The sequence below is a fragment of the Caloenas nicobarica genome, chromosome 2, assembly GCF_036013445.1.
Source record: "Caloenas nicobarica isolate bCalNic1 chromosome 2, bCalNic1.hap1, whole genome shotgun sequence".
Taxonomy (NCBI): domain Eukaryota; kingdom Metazoa; phylum Chordata; class Aves; order Columbiformes; family Columbidae; genus Caloenas; species Caloenas nicobarica.
The window spans coordinates 100744735-100764295 of NC_088246.1; the positions used below are offsets into that span (position 1 = coordinate 100744735).

General features: G+C 42.0%; 1 protein-coding gene across 1 annotated transcript in view; it reads left to right on the forward strand.

Moving 5' to 3' along the window:
- Positions 1-19561, forward strand: part of TMEFF1 (transmembrane protein with EGF like and two follistatin like domains 1) — a 126959-nt gene that overhangs the window by 96563 nt on the left and 10835 nt on the right. Inside the window, exons 5-6 of the mRNA XM_065629092.1 lie at positions 3787-3883; positions 19192-19340. Coding sequence (XP_065485164.1) covers positions 3787-3883; positions 19192-19340 — 246 coding nt within the window. The remainder of the gene's footprint in view (positions 1-3786; positions 3884-19191; positions 19341-19561) is intronic.

A 19561-nucleotide genomic window follows, 5' to 3' on the forward strand; every position in this document is an offset into this window, starting at 1 on the left:
GTCATTCAGCTAACAGGAGGCAAAAGCAGGTGGGATGTTAATGCCTGAGGACAGAGCGATATGTAGTGAGTCCAGGATCTGTGTGATTTTTTCCTGGATGTCAGCCTCTCTCCTTACACAGACTGATGACCCTGACAAGGACTCATTGGGGAACAGGGTGAATAATGAAGTGAATGTGAATAATAATGGTCAGTGCAGAAAAATGGCCAAAAATTAAAATGCTTGTTGGATGTTCTAACTGAAGAATATCATAGATGGCATTTGGTTTTGATGACAACTCTTCTGGAGCAGTGTCCAGCTCTTGTACCCATAACTCTGGAGGATGTTTATGTGCTGGGGAAGAGCATCAAGGGTCATAAGAGCAGCGAAAGAAGTAGAAATACCATGAATGAAAGCCATGAGCAGTGCCATTTGTTTAGCTTATTCAAACTGCAGGAGGTCACTTAATGGCATGGAAAAGTGAAACCTGACACTAAAGGACACTTCAGGATGCCAAACACAGGCATAGGAATGTGGTATCTAGAAAGAAGGAAAATCACAGAATCACAGAATCACAGAATGTTAGGGACTGGAAGGGACCTCAAAAGATCATCTAGTCCAATCCCCCTGTCAGAGCAGGAACACCTAGGTGAGGTTACACAGGAAGGCGTCCAGGCGGGTTTTGAATGTCTCCAGAGAAGAAGACTCCACAACCTCCCTGGGCAGCCTGTTCCAGTGTTCCGTCACCCTCACTGAGAAGAAGTTTCTTCTCAAATTTAAGTGGAACCTCTTGTGTTCCAGCTTGAACCCATTACCCCTTGTCTTACTGTTGGTTGTCACCGAGAAGAGCCTGGCTCCATCCTCGTGACACCCACCCTTTATATATTTATAAACATTAATGAGGTCACCCCTCAGTCTCCTCTTCTCCAAGCTAAAGAGCCCCAGCTCCCTCAGCCTTTCCTCATAAGGGAGATGCTCCACTCCCTTAATCATCTTTGTTGCCCTGCACTGGGCTTTCTCCAGCAGTTCCCTGTCCTTCTTGAACTGAGGGGCCCAGAACTGGACACAGTATTCCAGATGAGGTCTCACCAGGGCAGAGTAGCGGGGAAGGAGAACCTCTCTCGACCTACTAACCACCTCCCTTCTAATACAGCCCAGGATGCCATTGGCCTTCTTGGCCACAAGGGCACAGTGCTGGCTCATGGTCATCCTGCTGTCCACCAGGACCCCCAGGTCCCTTTCCCCTACACTGCTCTCTAACAGGTCATTCCCCAACCTAAACTGGAACCTGGGGTTGTTCCTGCCCAGATGTAAGACTCTACATTTTCCCTTGTTATATTTCATTAAATTTTTCCCTGCCCAACTCTCCAGCCTGTCCAGATCTCACTGGATGGCAGCACAGCTTTCTGGCGTGTCAGCCACTCCTCCCAGTTTGGTGTCATCAGCAAACTTGCTGATAGTACACTCAATTCCCTCATCCAAGTCGTTGATGAATATATTGAATAATACTGGTCCGAGAACCGACCCCTGAGGGACTCCACTAGATACAGGCCTCCAGTCAGACTCTGCCCCATTGACCACAACTCTCTGGCTTCTTTCCTTCAGCCAGTTTGCAGTCCACCTCACTACCTGATTGTCCAGTCCACACTTCCTCAGTTTAGCCATGAGGATGCTGTAGGGGACGGTGTCAAATGCTTTACTGAAGTCAAGGTAGACCACATCCACAGCTCTGCCATCATCAATCCACCTTGTTATGTCTTCATAAAAGGCTATGAGGTTGGTCAAGCATGACTTCCCCTTGGCGAAGCCATGTTGACTGCCCCTGATGACCCTCTTGTCCTGGATATGTCTTAAGATGGCACCAAGGATAAGGTGTTCCATCACTTTCCCAGGGATGGAGGTGAGGCTGACCGGTCTGTAGTTGCCCGGGTCCTCCTTCTTGCCCTTTTTGAAGACCGGAGTGACATTTGCTTTCCTCCAGTCCTCAGGCATCTCTCCCGTTTCCCAAGACTTGGCAAAGATGGTGGAGAGTGGTCCAGCAATGACTTCAGCCAGCTCCCTCAGCACCTGCGGGTGCATCCCATCTGGACCCATGGATTTATGGATGTCCAGATTGCTTAACTGGTCCCTAACCCAGTCCTCATCAGCTGAAGCAAATTCCTCCATTGCCCTGCCTTCCTCTGGGGCCTCAGGGGTACGGGGCTCCTCAGGACAGCCTCCGGCAGAGTAGACAGAGACAAAGAAGGCATTCAGTAACTCTGCCTTCTCTGTATCTTGTGTCACCAGGGCACCCATCAGTGGGCCTACATTGCCTCTGATGTTAGTTTTATCTGCCATGTATTTGAAGACGCTCTTTCTGTTGTCCTTGACCCCTTTTGCCAGGTTTAACTCTAAGGAGGCCTTAGCTTTCCTAGTTGCCTCCCTGCATTCTTTAACCACAGCCTTATATTCTTCCCAAGTGGCCAGCCCCTCCTTCCATGATTTGTAAACTCTCTTCTTCCACTTAAGTTTGCCCAGCAGTTTCCTATTTAACCAGGGAAAAAAAAAAATCAAATAAGATGTGCATTTGTAAAGAAAAAAGCAAATTAGTTCTACTGCAACTTAGTAAGAGTGGTGATAGAATTTCTATGGTGGGAATTTTGTAATAAAGTTTGATATTTATTAATCTTTGAAAAATGCAATGCATACTTTAGACAGAAGGTAATTTGAGAGGCTCACTTGCACTATTCTCCATGTAAGCCCAGCTCCACAGGTAGGAGGGAGAGACACCCTTCAACCAAGATCCAGAAAAATTAGGAAGGACTCTTCTAGATTACTTTTTCTTGTTTACATTTAAAGAGTGTAAATGCAAAGTTTTTTAATGATGGCGTTTGATTAGCTGTTGCTACGGGACATAACGCTCCTGTGAGAAAGAGAAGCACGGATCTACGTCCATCTGACAGCCTTACGTAGTCAGCCTTACACTACCATGATACTGTGATATGTTAAACGGTTTTCGACTCCCTCTCAAATTTCTATGTTGTTTCCCTGCATTTCAAATGTCTCTCTTTCCTTTATGACTTTATTAAAATAAAAAATAGGAGTTACTAATGGTAGTGAAATAATAAGAATATAGTTATATTTCTCTTGGTGAAGAGTTTTGGTGTCCATGTGAACAGTAAGAATGATGCAGAAGTTTTTAGGATCAGAATATTTGAGATATTAATTTTACATTTTTAGGGAAATAGCATTTCTACCAGTTTCTTGTTAAGATTACTTTTTTTCTGCTAGTCTTGTACAACTAATCAGAGTAGTCTGGAAAATATATCATGGCATGTATGAGATATGAGCACAGTATATTCCCATTGTTGGAAAGAGAAAAGGGAAAAATGAAAGCAGTTACCTTGCATAAGGATATCTGTAATTAAAGACTGTCAAAGAAAATAGCATTCAAATCCCCACTACCTAATATTCAAGGATATTAAAAGGCACGGGGTTTACACATTATCAGTGCCAATTAAGATTAAACGTGACTGGGATACATGTCAATGCCAGTTATATGGCTGATGGGGTGAGAATAAATACAAATCACTGAAATAAGAATAAAGGAATAGTCGATCAATGAAGCATTAGTGTTTTCAGGGATGCTTTCTTGTCACTGGTAAAGTTCTACCAATCTCCAATTGCTTGATTTTGAAAAAAGGAACATTATTAAGGTTAATAGCTTCATGTTGACAATATACCTGAAGGCAAATGGATTTAGGTAAGCAAAATCAGAGCTTAATAAGAAAATCATGCTTTTAGTTAACAATACCTTATTTTTCTTAGAGTATGAAGGATCTGGGACAGAAGTTCAGAGAAAACACTCAAAATGTGGAGTTTGCAAATATAGAGCTGAGTGTGATGAAGATGCAGAAAATGTTGGGTAAGTAATAAGTTTTCCTTAACAATATCAGTGAACAAAAAGGGCAAAAATGTTATTAAAAAAAAAAAAAGAGAGAAAAAGAAAAAAAAGGTACGTGATCATCTGCTTGACTGTGTTTATCCTACTAATTGAAGCTTTAATGCTGTCCAATAGTAATGCGTTTGATAAGTGTCTGTAAAGAGCAAGCGATCTGCACTTGCAAGCTAAAAGGAGAAAACAACGAAGAGGTATATTGGAGAATCTTTATCAAATATTTTTCAAACAAAGGACCTTGATTTGTTTTATCTTGGCAACCAAAAACACCCCAAACCAAACAGGAATGCAAAATGAATACTGATAATTCACCTCTGAGATTTTTTTCCTCTATGTTCTGCTCGTTCATAAAGTAGTATACGCATCTCAGAATAATAGTGCCTGAACACCGCTAATTGGGGGCAGCATCGCTCTTCCTTCTTCTGTCTTCCAGCTGGAATACATTTCATGTTGAAATATGTCTTAATTGCAGAAGATTTTATTATGGGATATCAGCATGAAGACACCTCAGGCAGTAAAGCAGCTTAGCACTAATATTCGAGATGTGTATTGAAGATTAAATAATAGCATACAAGGAAAACCAAAATGGCAGTAGTACTCATTAATACTAGTGTGATACTTCACATTTCATAAAACGTCATATTACCAAAGTAGGCTTGCATTTTTCTGGAGAGACAAATGAGCTGTAGCTGTTTTTTATAATACTAATAATTTTCTGCAATATTGCCTTGGTCTGTTTAATTTATGACTGGCAAAATGGGTATAGATTTGTTTGTTATATGCACTGAGATGTGTTCTTGGCTTTGGAAAATAAATCATGAAGCATCCAACCAGTAAAAGGTCGCCTAATTGTTCTATGCCTGTAGACTTGGCATTCCTGCAGCTATGTAATATCTATAAGAAAGTTAGGATAAAGTTGAGGAGAGTGGAAGATTCATTCCCTATGTCCTACTCACATAAAATGAAGCCATGCTTCCTCTTTTTGACAACAGGAGGAGAGCTCTCTTTTGCCTCTAAGATTTCTTTAATTAGTCCTCATTAAAAATATATGTGGAAACAAAAAAATTTACTTAGTAAATACTAAAAACTTAGAAAATATTCCTAGGAGGGTTGGTGACAGTCTATCAGATAATTTTTTCAATTTTGTCAGTTTTCCAACCTAAATAATTTAATTCATTTTTTTTCACCGAGTACTTTTGGCCATTATGGGACGCTTTAGTGATATTCACTGCCTGTTTAGACTTAGATTAAATCAGGCTCTGTTAATACAGATTGCCTTCACAAGGTTGATTTTGACAAGTATGTAGAAAGTCACAGACTTGCTTAAGTGGATGTTAGCAGTTGGCTTCTCTTTTTCTAAAATCAAAATACTTATTTACCTGGCAGAAAAAAGATGGGATTGACATCTTCTGTCTGGGAAACAGTAGCAGTAGAACACCCCGTAAGAACACTTTTTGCATCTTATTTTTACTCCCTTTCCTGTTGAGTTTCAACATAATTTTTAGCCTCATAAAATTATATAATGATACGTAAAATTATTGACAGCACAGATACCTTTCATCAGACTTATATAAACACTGCTACATTCGTATTGTTATTTAATTCAATTTTGCACCCTATTACAACCACTATCACCCCTAGTTCTAGCAAATCACACAAACACCTTCATTTCATAAAAATATGCTTTCTCGCTTTTCCTTTTTAAGGCATGGGAATGGCCGCTGTAACTTTTTTGGATAGTGGGGTGGTGTCTATTGAACATCAAAGAAAAAGTAGGTTTAGTTCCATTCAAGTAGACTTCATAGGCCTGGATAGCCCTTGCTTGCACTTCGTGATGTTAAAACACTTTATTAAATGATCTGTGTGATTGCAGAAGGCATTTTAAGAGGATTTTACTTGATGATAGCAACCAAATAAGTTAGCTGAAATGTCTCCTAGTGTTCAGTAGATAATCTCGATCCATATTTATGAGATGCTGTCTGATACTGAGTGTAAATATATAATTATGCATTTTTTCATCCTCTTTTCCAAGCCGTGCAACCCGAGACCTTACAAACATCAGCTCCTTCCGCTCCAAGTGCTCTTGAGAAGCAAAACGGTAGCTCTACTCCTGGTTTATGAATAGAGAAACTAAATTATGGGTTAAATGATTAGTGAATTGGTGGAAGGGGAGTCATCCATGCCACAAAGTGTTGAGTGGTTTGAGGTAAATGAGCTGGCATTAGTGAGAAATCTCAGGACCTGCCAGTAGGCCAGCCACAACAGCCTGGAGTGCAGAATAAGCAGATTTTCTCCCAATAAAGGAAAGATCCTGCTAAAGACAATTCTATTCCACGCAGACTGTGATTCGTCTTTTGGGCCTGGAGGGATGTGGGAGTCCTGTGGAAAAAATGATGGCCCCTGATTGTTTCAGTGAAAACTGTAGGATGATTCTTGCAACAAAGGAGCAGGAGCAAGACCTCTTGGCATTTCCTGATTTTTAGAGTTGGATTTGCTCATGTCTAAGCAAGTCCGTCCTTGTTCGAGGTGCACAGTGATAGCCTGAGGGGCAACAGGCGCGTGTCGGAGCATGGGAAATTCCGATTTGACATAATGGAAAATGTTCCACCGTGAGGGTGATCAGACACTGGAACGAGTTATCTGGTGAGGCGGTGGAGTTTTGATCTGTGGAGATGGTCTGAACTTGAACAGACATGGGCCTGGGCCAGCTGTGAGCAGGGGCTTGAACTAGGTGACCTCTACACATCCCTTCAAGCCTAAATTATTCAGCGATTCTGTGTAGTTACCAAATCTCGGTGCTTTTTTAAAGCAAATTTAAACAAGTTCAATTGTACACAGCTGTGATGCACTCCATATTTTAAGTTAGTGATGTTAATTTTTTGCTGCTCTTAAATTGTATTTTTACAACTTTTAGGTTTTGTGCTTGGCATTAAAGCATTGTGGCTGTCTCTGACCAAAGTTGCTGCGTGGGCTTTTATTACGCAAGATCACACATAGTCTGAAGAACTCGGGCTTTGCACAGAGTTTTAGATTTGTATCTTCATTTTGTTTGATTTCTCAGAAACATTATCTATCTAAACCAGAAGTGGCTACAATGCATAGTAAATTGAATGCAAAAATATAAACAACTTTATAATTTCCACTGCCTCTGAAAAAATTTTCAACGTTGAATTTAAGTGGACTGATTGGGACAAAGAAATAAAGTCTGAGGAGATGGTTATCTTAAACAGCATGCAATTCTTAGAAAATCAGTATTCAACTGTATGCAAATCAGTACATCATTTCTTTATATAAATGCAAAAAGAAACAGGGTTGAGGAAACATCACGGAAATATATTTCTCCTTTTTTTTTTTATTTTCTCATACAACTTAGAAGTATTTTTAAAGAGTTGTTAGTTTATGAGCAGGCTTTTCAAGAGCGTAGAAAGTCGCTTGTGGATGCACTAGTCTTAAGTTGCATAAACGTGCACTATGTCATATTGTCCATACAGTGGTTTTCTGTAGGTCTGCAGTAACAGGATGCAGACAACTGTTTTCATGTGGAGTGACCGTGATTTTTTTTTTCTCCTTTAGCAACAGAACTGAAACAGGTTGTATATGTCTTGGGAAAAGCTGCTGCCTGAGACTGATCAGTCAGTATCTCCCATCAAAAATTCTCTCTGGCTAGAACCTTCCTCCGCTGTGTTGAAAAAGCATAGTGGTGCAAAACATGTGTCAGGGGAGTGAAAAAGTACACGAGAGGTTGGTAAATTTAAACTTTCATGTGGGAAACAGGCCAGAAGCCTGAAGACTTAGGCAGTATGACGATGGTTGTGTGTTTTCTGCTGGAATTTTGGATTTGAAATGCAGTTGGGTGGAGAAGTGGAGATGGAGGTGGCAGCACAAAGCTCAGGGCCACCTAGAGCTGATGGAGTAAATCCTGTAGGGCACCAACCCAAACATGTATGGTTTGCTGTTGATATGCTCTGGGGTATCCAATGCAGTTTTTTCTTGGCACACACCAGATTTTTCAGTTCTACTGGTTGTTGATGTAATAAACAGATCAGTACACAGTCAGAAGTTAGTATATTGATAATATTGAAAAACTTAATACAGTATGAATGCAAACCAAATGAAAACAGATGTGTTGAAAAATCATTTTCATCAGTGTAGCACTTATATAGACTCTGCAATGAAAGCGGTGTATATAAATATTTGTAATACTATTGTGGCTATTAAGGACTCCAAGTGAATTTTTTTAAACTCAGATAAATAACGTTCTGCATATTTTTTATAAGCTTCCGAACAACATAATGCTTCAATTTACTTTATATGATTGAAACTGAAATTATTATTTAGTCTTTTGAGAGCTGAATAACCTTTTTTTTTTTTTTTTGCAATAGCCACCTGCAGCACTGGCAAAGAAACTGGTAATATAAACTTACTTGTGGATTTGGGTTTTTTTGATATTGTGATTAGGTGGTCTCTTAAGTATATATATTTTTTCATAAGACTTCCATTTTCAAATGGTCCCAATTTCCATGTGTTTTTTAAAGCTTCTGGTCATTTTTTTCCACAAGTATCTTCTTACACATACCAAAATTCATGCTCCAAGTGAGAACATTTTAATACTTATATATTAAATATAAATAAGATATATTTATAGTATTTTAATATTAATATTTAAAATATACTGAATCAATTGAAGAATAGGGATTTCATCTTGCATTTTTACTTCAAATGCGAAGTATCTTTCCAACATAAAAAGTACCGTTGCTTACGAGGAGTTATATCCTCTGCTCTTGCACTCTTTTATGATGCAGTGTGTTTCTTGCCTCTTGAATGCCAAAGCAATTATACATACCTGATAGAACAACATGCTGGCACCTAGTGAATGTCCGAAGGAATGTTGGTTTAAAAGGAATTTAAAAATATGTTGTAACTTCAATATCCAGAATGTAATTGTGAACTGTAGAATAATTTAGGTTGGAAGGGATCTCTAGGGAAATTGTCTGGTACAGGATTCCTCCCTCCACTGCAGCCAGGGATAGTCCATTCAGGTGGCTCAAGGGCTTCCCCAGGAGAGCTGTGACCATCTCCATTAAGGGAGATTTAACATCTGGGCAGCTGTTCAAGGGCTGAGCCGCTCTCACTTTGAGGAATAATTTCCTTATGTTCAATCAGAATTTATCTCACCATGACTTGCAGCTGTTGTCTTTCGGCCCTCTACTGCGCACCTCTGAGAGGAGCCTCCCTCAGCCTTCTTCATAGCCCCTCTTAGGTTGCTGGTGACAGCAATCAGTCACCTCTTCTCCAGGCTGAACAAGCTCAGTGCCCCCGGCCATTCCTTACACAACACACGCTCCGGCCCTCTAACTGTCACAGTGGCTTGCCACTGAACCCTCTCCGGTTCCTCAAAGTATTTTCTGTTACTGAGGTATCCCAAAACTGGCCAGGGTGCTCCAGATGGGACCTCATGAGTGCTGAGTGGAGGACAACAGTCATTTCCCTTGCTCTGCTGGTGACACTCCTGTGCAGCAGCCCCCCAGCCCTGCTGCTCCCCTGGACCCTCAGGTCCTTTTCTGCAGAGCTGCTCCCTCGCCAGATGCAGGAGGTTCCTCCACCTTGTCAAAGCCCCCACTTGCATGGCCGGCAGGTTGAGGGAGGTGACTCTGCCCCTCTGCTCCACTCTGGTGAGACCCCACCTGGAGTCCTGTGTCCAGCTCTGGAGCCCTCAGTACAGGACAGACATGGACCTGTTGGAGAGGGGCCAGAGGAGGCCACAAAAATGATCAGAGGGCTGGAACAGCTCTGCTGTGAGGACAGGCTGAGAGAGTTGGGGATGTTCAGCCTGGAGAAGAGAAGGCTCCACGGAGACTGTATTGCGGCCTTTTGGTACTTAAAAGGGGCCTGTAAGAAAGACGGGGACAGAGCTTTTAGCAGGGCCTGTTGCGATAGGACAAGGGGTAATGTTTTTAAACGAAAGGAGGAGAGATTCAGGCTGGACATGAGGAAGATGTTTTTTACAATGAGGGTGGTAAAACACTGGCACAGGTTGCCCAGAGAGGTGGTAGATGCCCCATCCCTGGCCAGGCTGGACGGGGCTCTCAGCAACCTGATCTAGATAAAAATGTCCCTGCTCTTTGCAGAGGGGGTGTTGGACTAGATGACCTTTGATGGTCTCTTCCAACCCAAACTATTCTATGAGTCTATGCTCAGTAACAGCCTACCTTTCCTTCAGTCCCTAAATGGCTGGAATAAATTTCATTAATTTTGGTTTAAAATCTGGATTTTTTTAATCTTTGATAAGGAAGTCATTAACTTATAAATAGTCTCACTGTAAAAGTTCAAATGTATCATGTTCTCAGTTTTCCCTATATTTTTTTAACAGATAAAATATGGAAATGAGATTCTGAGCACATTCAGTCTTTTTTTAATAAGTGTACTATGCTGTCAAAGACCTCTTTTAACTCATAATGTAGATATTCAAGAAAGATTGACAACTGATCCTCAAACAGACCTTTTGAGATTAACTTTTCACAAATTCTACTTCGGAAAGAAAATGTGTCTCAGCAACATAGAGGCAACTGGCCTATAATTTACACAATGTCTGTTTTCACAATGGCCAAACCAGAAATTAATTGTAAGTTTTAACACTGACAAATACCAGAATGGACTTTTAAGTCCCAGTCTCTGCCTTGTCTATCTAATTTGTCTTCCAGAATAAGATTTGGTCTATTTGAATTACAGCATGCTGGTTTATACTTACCTCTTTTGACCACTTTTTCACTCAATTACCATAGCCAAACTTTTGGGGGGGGTATGATAGTGTACACAGGTATTCATAAACAAGGGTATCTTAATCCTGTGTAAATGCAATTCACAGCTTTCTGGTCCAGCAGAAAAAAAAAAAATCCTATAGTCTCTGTGGGTAAAACAAAACACAGACACAAACGATAGAAGAAATCGACCTAAACAAAAGATTTAGAATTGTGTTATGGGATCACTGAATTATGCAAAATTGGGCTATAGGAAATCCTGATATGAAAGGAGTAGTATAACGGTCTTTTCATTATACTGACTATCAAGAGACTGAATAGATCCTAGATGGATAATAATCCAGGCCTGTTGTTTTAATGTATATTTTCAACAATCTTTGCAGCAGTGTGTGCCAAGTCTTTGAAGGTTTCTGTTATTTGAGGGTGGAGGGAAGGTTAGGTCGCTCTAGTGAGAGCATGAGTTCACCACGTATGTTGCTACATGCTCACTGCAGGTAAGGACTAAATTTCTACGTTGGTCAGAGAAAACCATGCCATTAAATTAAAACAGGGAGTGAGGGGTGGCTGGAGAGTAGCTGAAGCTTATGGTATTCAAAGGGTGTTCTGCATTGCTGGGCAGAAGTAAAGACCGAGAGGTTGTTCAAGCAGGGCACAGAGAAGCTTGTAGAATTGAAATCTACTTTTCTTGCCCTTATGTCCCCAGTGCTAGAAAGGGATTTTTTAAAAAACGCCAAAATAAAACTAATGAAGATTCAGCTTGAGTTGAATAAGTAGAGAAATCAGTTTGAAATCCAGATTTTCTAAGTTCAGGTTTCATCTGGGAAGGATTGCACACAAGGGAAGAAACATCAAATGAAAGGTAATCCTTCATTTGACATGGTTATCTTCCTAACTGCAATTGCAACACCCTTGCTATTTCAGTTCACCTAAATTTATTCCACCGAGCACACCCTTATCCATCTGTGTGCATTTCGCACACTTTGTTTTATTCTAGTGTTTCCATTTCCCATTTGTAAGCAGACGTTCCAATAAATAGCTGAGTACCCACGAAAGCTTACTATTGCTGTCGGCTGCTGGGAAGGGGCAGCGAGCAGCACTCTCTGTGAGGCTGGGCCAGAAAAATACATTTGTGAGCAAATCCCGGATGGGCACAAATGCGGCAGCCTGATAGAAGCACCAGCCTCTCTCAGTAGCCAAACCCAACCAACAAATCTGCAATTCCTTTCATTTTTTTTCTTTCTTTTCTGTGAATCTACTGTGGTTTTTAAGCATGCAGAGTTTCCAACAGACCACGTACACCTTGAAGCCTGACAACAAAAAGTAGCCTTGAAATGTGTTCTGATCTCTGGGGATCTAATTAATTTACTGATAGCGGCAAGTGCTCTTACAGCCTGAGCTTGTTTCAAATGTGTCAAATCATTTTACTAAACACGTTTTCTTTGTTACACCTAGTGGCCCCTAATAAATGAGTTGTACATTCTCGTTTCTTATTTATTAAAACCACCTAAAATTTTTATTTGGTTTAATTATAGCACTTTGTATTTTCCTGAAATTCAAATGCTTTTCTGTTTAACTAATGGTGTTAATGACACACGTGCAACTTCGAAAAGCACATTGTCACAGCAAGCTGGTGCCTTTTTTCTTAGGTTGTCAACTCTCTGATGACAGGTGACAAAATTAAGGGTTTTTTCTGTATACACTAGTACATCAGGAAAACACTTGAATACATCCTGTTGACTTCCTAGGGCTAAGCAAGAGAAAAGATCTGTTGAGGACATTGAGCAGCAACCCTCTCTTGCAAGACATCAACTTGGAGAATTAACCACCTGTTTCAATCCTTTTGGTTAAAACCAATAGGAAGGTTATTGTGAAAAACACTCTTGTAGTGCTCCGACTCCTTTTATCCCCATGCGGCTTATACAACAAGCTGTTACAGCACAAACTTGAAGCTCTCGTTTGCGTCTTTCTGGTATGAAGCATCAAGCATGTTCAAGCCATCCTTAGTACATGATTCTGTTAAGTAAGTTTTCCCTAAGTGACTCTTTTCTTCTGAAGGTTGTGCTGAGCAGCCACACATCAGGCCGAAGGCACCAGTTGGTAGTTTTTCTTTATTTTTGTGGGACACTAAGAAGGATCATGCTTGTCAAACACACACAAAAAAAGACCACAGCAGAGCGGTGGTGGGGCCTAAGCTGTGGAGTCCTCACTCAGTTCCAAGTGACAGTGGCAAAACACTCAGTATCAGTAGCAGGGCTTAGATTTTGCCGTAGTTTTGACTTGTGTTAGGATGTGATGATTGATCTACCCGACGTGGCATGGCTTCGGCAAGACCGAGGGAAGACTGGCACTTCGAAAAAGCAACTAGGCGAACAGAGAAACCTTTTATTGTAGGGGTTTGAGTTATTTTTTGTTTTGTTGTTTTGTTTTGGTTTTGTTTGTTTGGGGATTTGGTTTGTTTGTTTTGGGGTTTAGTTTGTTTTGTTTTTTATGCAGACTTTGCTATGCTTATCCTCACTTTTAGCAGCTCAAGATCAGCTTGACACAACAATTTATGCTTACACCGCTGCTGGACTTCAGGCAATTGTTCCTGGAAGTCACTCCAAATAGCAGGAGTAAATAATTCATAGCAAGGAGAAAGATACTATGATGTTTAACAGTACTCTGGCATTTTTGGTTTGCAAGCTTTCAAAAGAATTACGTTTCTCTTTGTGAGAAATCTACACGATTCCACATTTTCCTTCCCAAGATCCCTTCTGATTCCCTTGTAGGGTCACTCCCAAGGAACAAACGTACCTGTCAGAGCAGCATTTGCCTGAGAGACGGGGCTCAAGCTGCTGCGCTGCCGCCCCAGGAGACTTCTCACACGTGAGCCCAGCAGTCAGGCTGGCTGCTCACCTCAGCTGTGGTTGCCCCATGTTCACCTTCCTGGTCTGCTCGCAGCATGGAAGCAACTCAGACCTGGGTTTGAACCTCATGTTTTCCACACTAAAAGCTTAAATACAAGGTTTTGTTCTGCAGTTATTTATGACTGACATCATCACATGCTATCATCTCCTTGGATTGTGTCAGCCATCCGAACTCAGACCAGCCTTTCACACCTGTGAAAATATACTGAGAGGTCAAAATAGCCAGAGGTTCTAAATAGTTAATTCGGCACATAAGAAATTAAGTTTCTACATCTGAGGAATTTCCTATTATTACACGTAATGTTGTGTAATAGGTTCTATTCTGGTTTTGGGGGGTTTTTTACATTTTTTATTGCAAACCAGACATTTTGCTACACTGTAATTTCAGTGTGCGCCTACCTGCTCACACCAGAAAGCACATGCTTACAGCACACCTCATTTTTATTTCCGCTGGTAATGAGGGATGAAAATGCATCTTGCTTCCATTCTTTTCTGTAAGGAACAGAGCAAAAATGTTACCTAAAAATCAGTGTTAAAAATATTTAAGGCTAGAATCAAAGCTGTGTTGTTGTCTCAACAAAACAGGATAGTGTTTTAATACATCTTTAAAGGGAGTAGAAGGTGGAAAATTCTGTTAAAAATAACTTTTTTATATGGTTTAAAATCCTAACCTAAATCTTGCTAATACAAACTTTCCAATGCTTCCTGGTTTATAAAATTGTCTTCTGTTGCATCATATTATTATATTGTATCTCTAATTGTTTAGCCTAATATTTTTATGCTGGGTATGCGAATTTAGAAATACGATCAAAGCCTTTGCATCCGTGGCGGGATGGTGGCTGAGGAGTCCAGCTTCATAGCGGGGCTGCCCTTCATCTGTGCCTCAGCCCACATCGTTCTGGAAAGTGTCCGTAGCTGCTTGGCCGAGCTTGGGGAGCTGCACATGGCACTGCTCTCATAGACCACTGTACATGGACACAGTGCTGGTGGGAGCTAAGGCAGAAGTGAGAATAAGTGCTTAAAAGGCGGGATATTAAGAATTTTAGAGTTAGGGTCTATTCTTCTCCTGGGTGCCCCTTTTGTGCTCCTCCCACGTATCCCCGCTCGCCCATCATGTTTCCAAGTTTTTCCTGCCCTCCCTTCCTGAGCAGCACTCTGTGTTGTCCTCTGCTCTCTTCATGCTCTCTTCCCAGCATGAGGGACTTGTCAGGGAACAGAGTACGCTATGTGACTTCGGTTCTGTGTCCAGCTTCAGTCTTTAGCCGTGAAGAAAAACAACGCCCATAGGCTGTGTTGCCTCACACAGGTTCTCCTGGCTGCAAAAGCCCCGGTAAGATTTCTGCGCTTTGAGGCCTCACTTTTAACTCATGAATACTGTCTGCTGCATCTTCTCCCGTACTTCTTGTGCTGCTTGTATGGTCCCTGCGATGGTTCAGCCTCCAGGGCTGTGCTTGGTAGTCTTGGGCTTTGACTTCTGCCTGGCTTTAGCACTCAAACTGGATGGTGAGAGGCATTGCTTCCCCTCAGGAAGTTGGATTTTCTGTCATCTCCTCAGTATCAGGCTGTTGTCTGCCTTCTGTAACTCTCTGACTTCAGGGTGCAACATATTTTCCATATTTCATAGCAGGTTCATTTGGAGATCGTCCGTTACTTTCCTGAGCTGCTTTTTTGTTTCAGTCTATGGTGGTGGTCTTGTCTTTTTGTAGGGACTCAGCTACTAGTTTCCATGTGTTTGATGTGCAGCATCAGAGCAGCAGCTTGCTCTCCCGCCGTTTTACCTTCCTTCACAAACACCGAGCAGTTAAAAACAACTTGTGTTTCAAATTTTCTATCGGGAGCAGCACTCCCCACATTGCACTGTTCCTGTCTCGCAATTTGGTGCTTCCTGCTGAACCTGGCTGTATTTTGGGTGTAGTGCCAACCAGCTACGAGCAAGAACAACTTCACTGCCCTCCACATAGATTCTCTGATGGGTACAGGTCTCTAACATGAGCTTCTGGCTCCATCTCTGCCACCCTACTGCATCCATGGAGGCCCTGCTCCCTTCAGAGCACCACAGCCCAACCATGTCCTCGCCTTAACTCCTTCCCTTTCAGCCCTCTGAAAGGCTTCAGGCTTTTATGTTGGAATAACAAAGCAAAATAGTTTCGGGTTTTTGAAGTTCATCAGTCCAGTTCAACTGTTCATTATTCTGCAGTACACTTAGACCAGCTGCTTTTACATGCCAGACAGCTCTTTTGAAGCATCTGCACCAGTAACTGAATGGCCAGGTGAAGGCCAGACGTACCATTTGGCATCATGGTTGTAGGCAAAGAAGTAGCTAATGACATCGGGCAGATAATCAGATGCACGGGGGGGTGGCAAACATCTGAAATTTAACTTTTGAACTCCTGAGCTGCAACCAGGATGGACTGGTGGTAAATTTTGGGTGATAGGTCATGTCCTCAGTCATCCAGTTAATAAAGAGCCGTGAGACAGAGCAGCTGGGAGGCTGGTCGTGCTGTGCGCTTGTGCAGATAGACGGCTTAGACTGGGAAACTGAGGTCCTGGGCTCTGGAGAGAAGAGGTGTCCTGAATGACAGTGCCCTTGGACAGAAGAAGGATGCCTGGAAGAAGGATGGTGTGGATCCCAGAAGAGTGGGCAGATCCTGCAGATCAGGGACATAAACACCAGGGGATGCCCCAGGAGCCCAGCTGGTTTTGCTGGGCACTGTGGCCAGCAATGGCTGGTATCAGAGAGCCACGGCAGGGTAGAAACCACCATGAATGTCTGCCCCATCTCCCCATGGGGAAGGAGAGACAGGACCTCTCCAGGGCTGTCCTGCCTGGGAAGCCTGTCCATGAGCAGCAGGGCCGATGGGCAAGCAGCAGACATGTCCCCATCACCTGGCCTGGCTGTCCGGCCGGCGAGGACCTTCACTGGAGGCCTGATGTGCCTGTAGCCCCCACACCCGTGGGCAGCAAGCACGTATGTCTGCCAGCTGCTTGGGGTCTGTTGCGCCAGCGGGGCCCCACCAGGGATGTGCTGTGCTTGCAAGCCTCCAGCAAATCCCAGTATCCAGACTGGCAGCAGGCTGGCATTCCACTGGCTCCCACCCCAGCAGTGACCAGCTCTGTCCCGCTCCAGTAACGCAAGGCAACTGCAAGCCTGGCGCAGCTGGTCAGTGGGGGCTTCAGCTGCTTCACCCTGCTCCACCACTTAGGGACATGTCACAAGCTCTCCTCTTGTGGGTTTTTGGTCATTTTTTTTGTTTGATTTGGTTTGGTTTTTTTTGGTGTGTGGTGTGCGTGTTTTTGTGTGTGTGTGATTTTTGCTTGTTTGTTTGTTTTCAAATCTTCCTACTTTTAGATGTAAATTTTAAGTGACAAAAAGATTTTTTTGTACATCGAAGAGATAATTAGAGTGTTTGTCAGAAAAACGGGGTCAGGAATGCACAACTACCCCCAAAACAAGCATTCAGCAATGCTAAGAAAGCCAGCATTTAACATTAGATGTTAAATCTAAACACAGCAAAGCATGAAAACGTAGCCTGTAATGTCACCATGAGGAAGAAAAAATTATTGTCAAAACTCACCTTATTTTATCACTAGGAATTACAAAACCCAACAGTAATTATGATGCTACAGACCTTGGATGGTGACTACAAACAAATTTAGAACTGTTGAGATACAGAAATATAGATGGAATTGGAATCGGAATTTGTATATACATATACAAATGTGCTCAACTGTGACAAGGGTGGGTGCATGCAGGCTGCGGTGGTTCCTGAGTGCTGAACAAAGGTGTCTGTAAGCACGTAGCCAGTGTCATACAAATTAGGACTAAATCTCTGCTCGTTTGTGTCAATAAATGTGCACAACTGCTGAGCCGTGAGCCTTTTATTTGCATATGGTAAATCCTAATAAAGCCCTCATTAGGCTTATTAGGCTTGAAATCATGTGGGAGCATGTAAACAAAATAGTACTTCCCTTCCTAGGTCTAAGGTTTACAACCATTAGCATTTCTAGTAAGAAAATTTATTGTATGTTCATCATATTGATATTTAGAGGCTTCACGAGTACTTTGAGGTAGGTCCCTAAAATGTGTCGAGACTCATCACTGAGGCAGGTTTTCACTGTCAGTAGGTGCACTTAAAAACCTGTTTGCAGTAGAGATGTTCTTTTGTCTAGCAACAATCCAAAGTTCATAGGCATGAAATATTACTGGTGAAATTAGCGTCTTCAGGCAACAAAACACGCTCGTAGAAAAAGGGAGAGGGAAAGGTACACTGGCCATCTTCAGCATTTCTGCAGCATGGAATTAGGTTCTGCTGTGAGATTTGTTACTGACTTGAGGCACACATATGTCTATTTAATCATTTAATTGTATCTGGAACAGCTGGAAAGAACATATAGAACCTGCCAGGTTGGTAGCTTGGGTGTTTTTTCCCCACCCCATGTCTTGCAAGAGTGAATCAAGGTGGAGCTAGCAGCAGCTCCTAGCAGGCAGGCCATGTGCCCCCTGTGTAGAGCTTTCTGGCAAGGAGAGGACCCTGTGCCCGCTGCCACCTCTTCAGAAGATGCAGAGCGGCTCTTCCTGCGCTCACAGCATCAGGAGAAGCTCGACTGAGAGCTGGACCTGGCACCCACCTCACCCCTCGTTCTGCTGCCACACTCCTTATTTTTCCCAGACCAGAGGTGGAGTGGAGCTTGCAGAGCAAAGTGAAACACACACAGAAACTTTCACTCAATAATAGAGGTTCAGTTAAAAAGCAGAATATTAATTAAAATAAGCAACAGGGGTGGGGTTTGGAAAGCTGGAAAGTGTTCCTGTGCCATTCACACCTGTAAAATTTCAGGACTTTTTGTTGGGGCAAAACCAGGTAAGTCATAGCATTGTCTGAGTCTTTGGCTGTCCTACATTTGTGTGGTTAGGAACCAGCTACATGCCAGGTCTTCATTTTTCCCACTTTCTTTTCACAATCCCGGGTTGCAAATTATATGGAAAATGGTGTGTCTAAAACAAGCAAAGTGTCAATTGGCTGCAATACAAAATAATTCAGATTGCATAATCCTGTTTAAAATACAACATAATAAACCCACTGTTAACTTTCAAAGGTACAAATGAATGTCTTGCTGTAAATGGCACAGTTAACAAAGCGTATTGATTCTGTACAGCCTCTGAAATAGAAAAACTCCTTTTACTGTTAACAGAAATGGGAGTCCCTTTCTTTTTGTTTCCCTTTCAGATCCTGCCACCTCAAAAAAAAGTAGAATATTCATCTGGTTTTGTTCACACCTGAGAATAGACACCATGAACTGATATATTAATATAGTAAATCTTCCTAGCAATGTGTTATCGATTTTCAGGTGTTAATCAATGAGATTGATGTCATAGTAAAACTACAAGAAACCTCAATACATTATTAAAAAGCACACCGAAGCACCTATTCATAATTTTGTACATTCTGCTTGGAAGCCTGAGACCTCAACGAATTCTTCAGCATCCTCATGCAAAACGCTCTTCTCTCCTGGTGTTAGTGCATGAGTTAGTGTTTACTCAGGACTCAACATGACTTAATTTTTGTTTGCTGGATGTCAATTTTGTATTGCTGTATGTTTCAATTAACAGGTGTGTATGTAATATAGACTGCAGTGGATACAGTTTTAATCCTGTATGTGCTTCTGATGGAAGTTCCTATAACAATCCATGCTTTGTTAGAGAAGCATCATGTCTGAGGCAAGAGCAGATCGACATCAGGCATCTTGGACACTGCTCAGGTAGGCATAATTTTGTTTTTCTGGTAGTGTAAATTCTGACATAAGTGGGCTTGGTAGAGCTTTCCCTTTTCGATTTTTGATCAGAAGCCACTGATCCATTTTTCAGTGAACTTCCTGCCTATATGTTAGCGTTTCTCGTGCGGAGGTTTGTTTACGCTACATACATATGTGCCATGTTTACATTATCTTTCTTTGGCTGCTGTTACCTGGAAAGGCAGCAA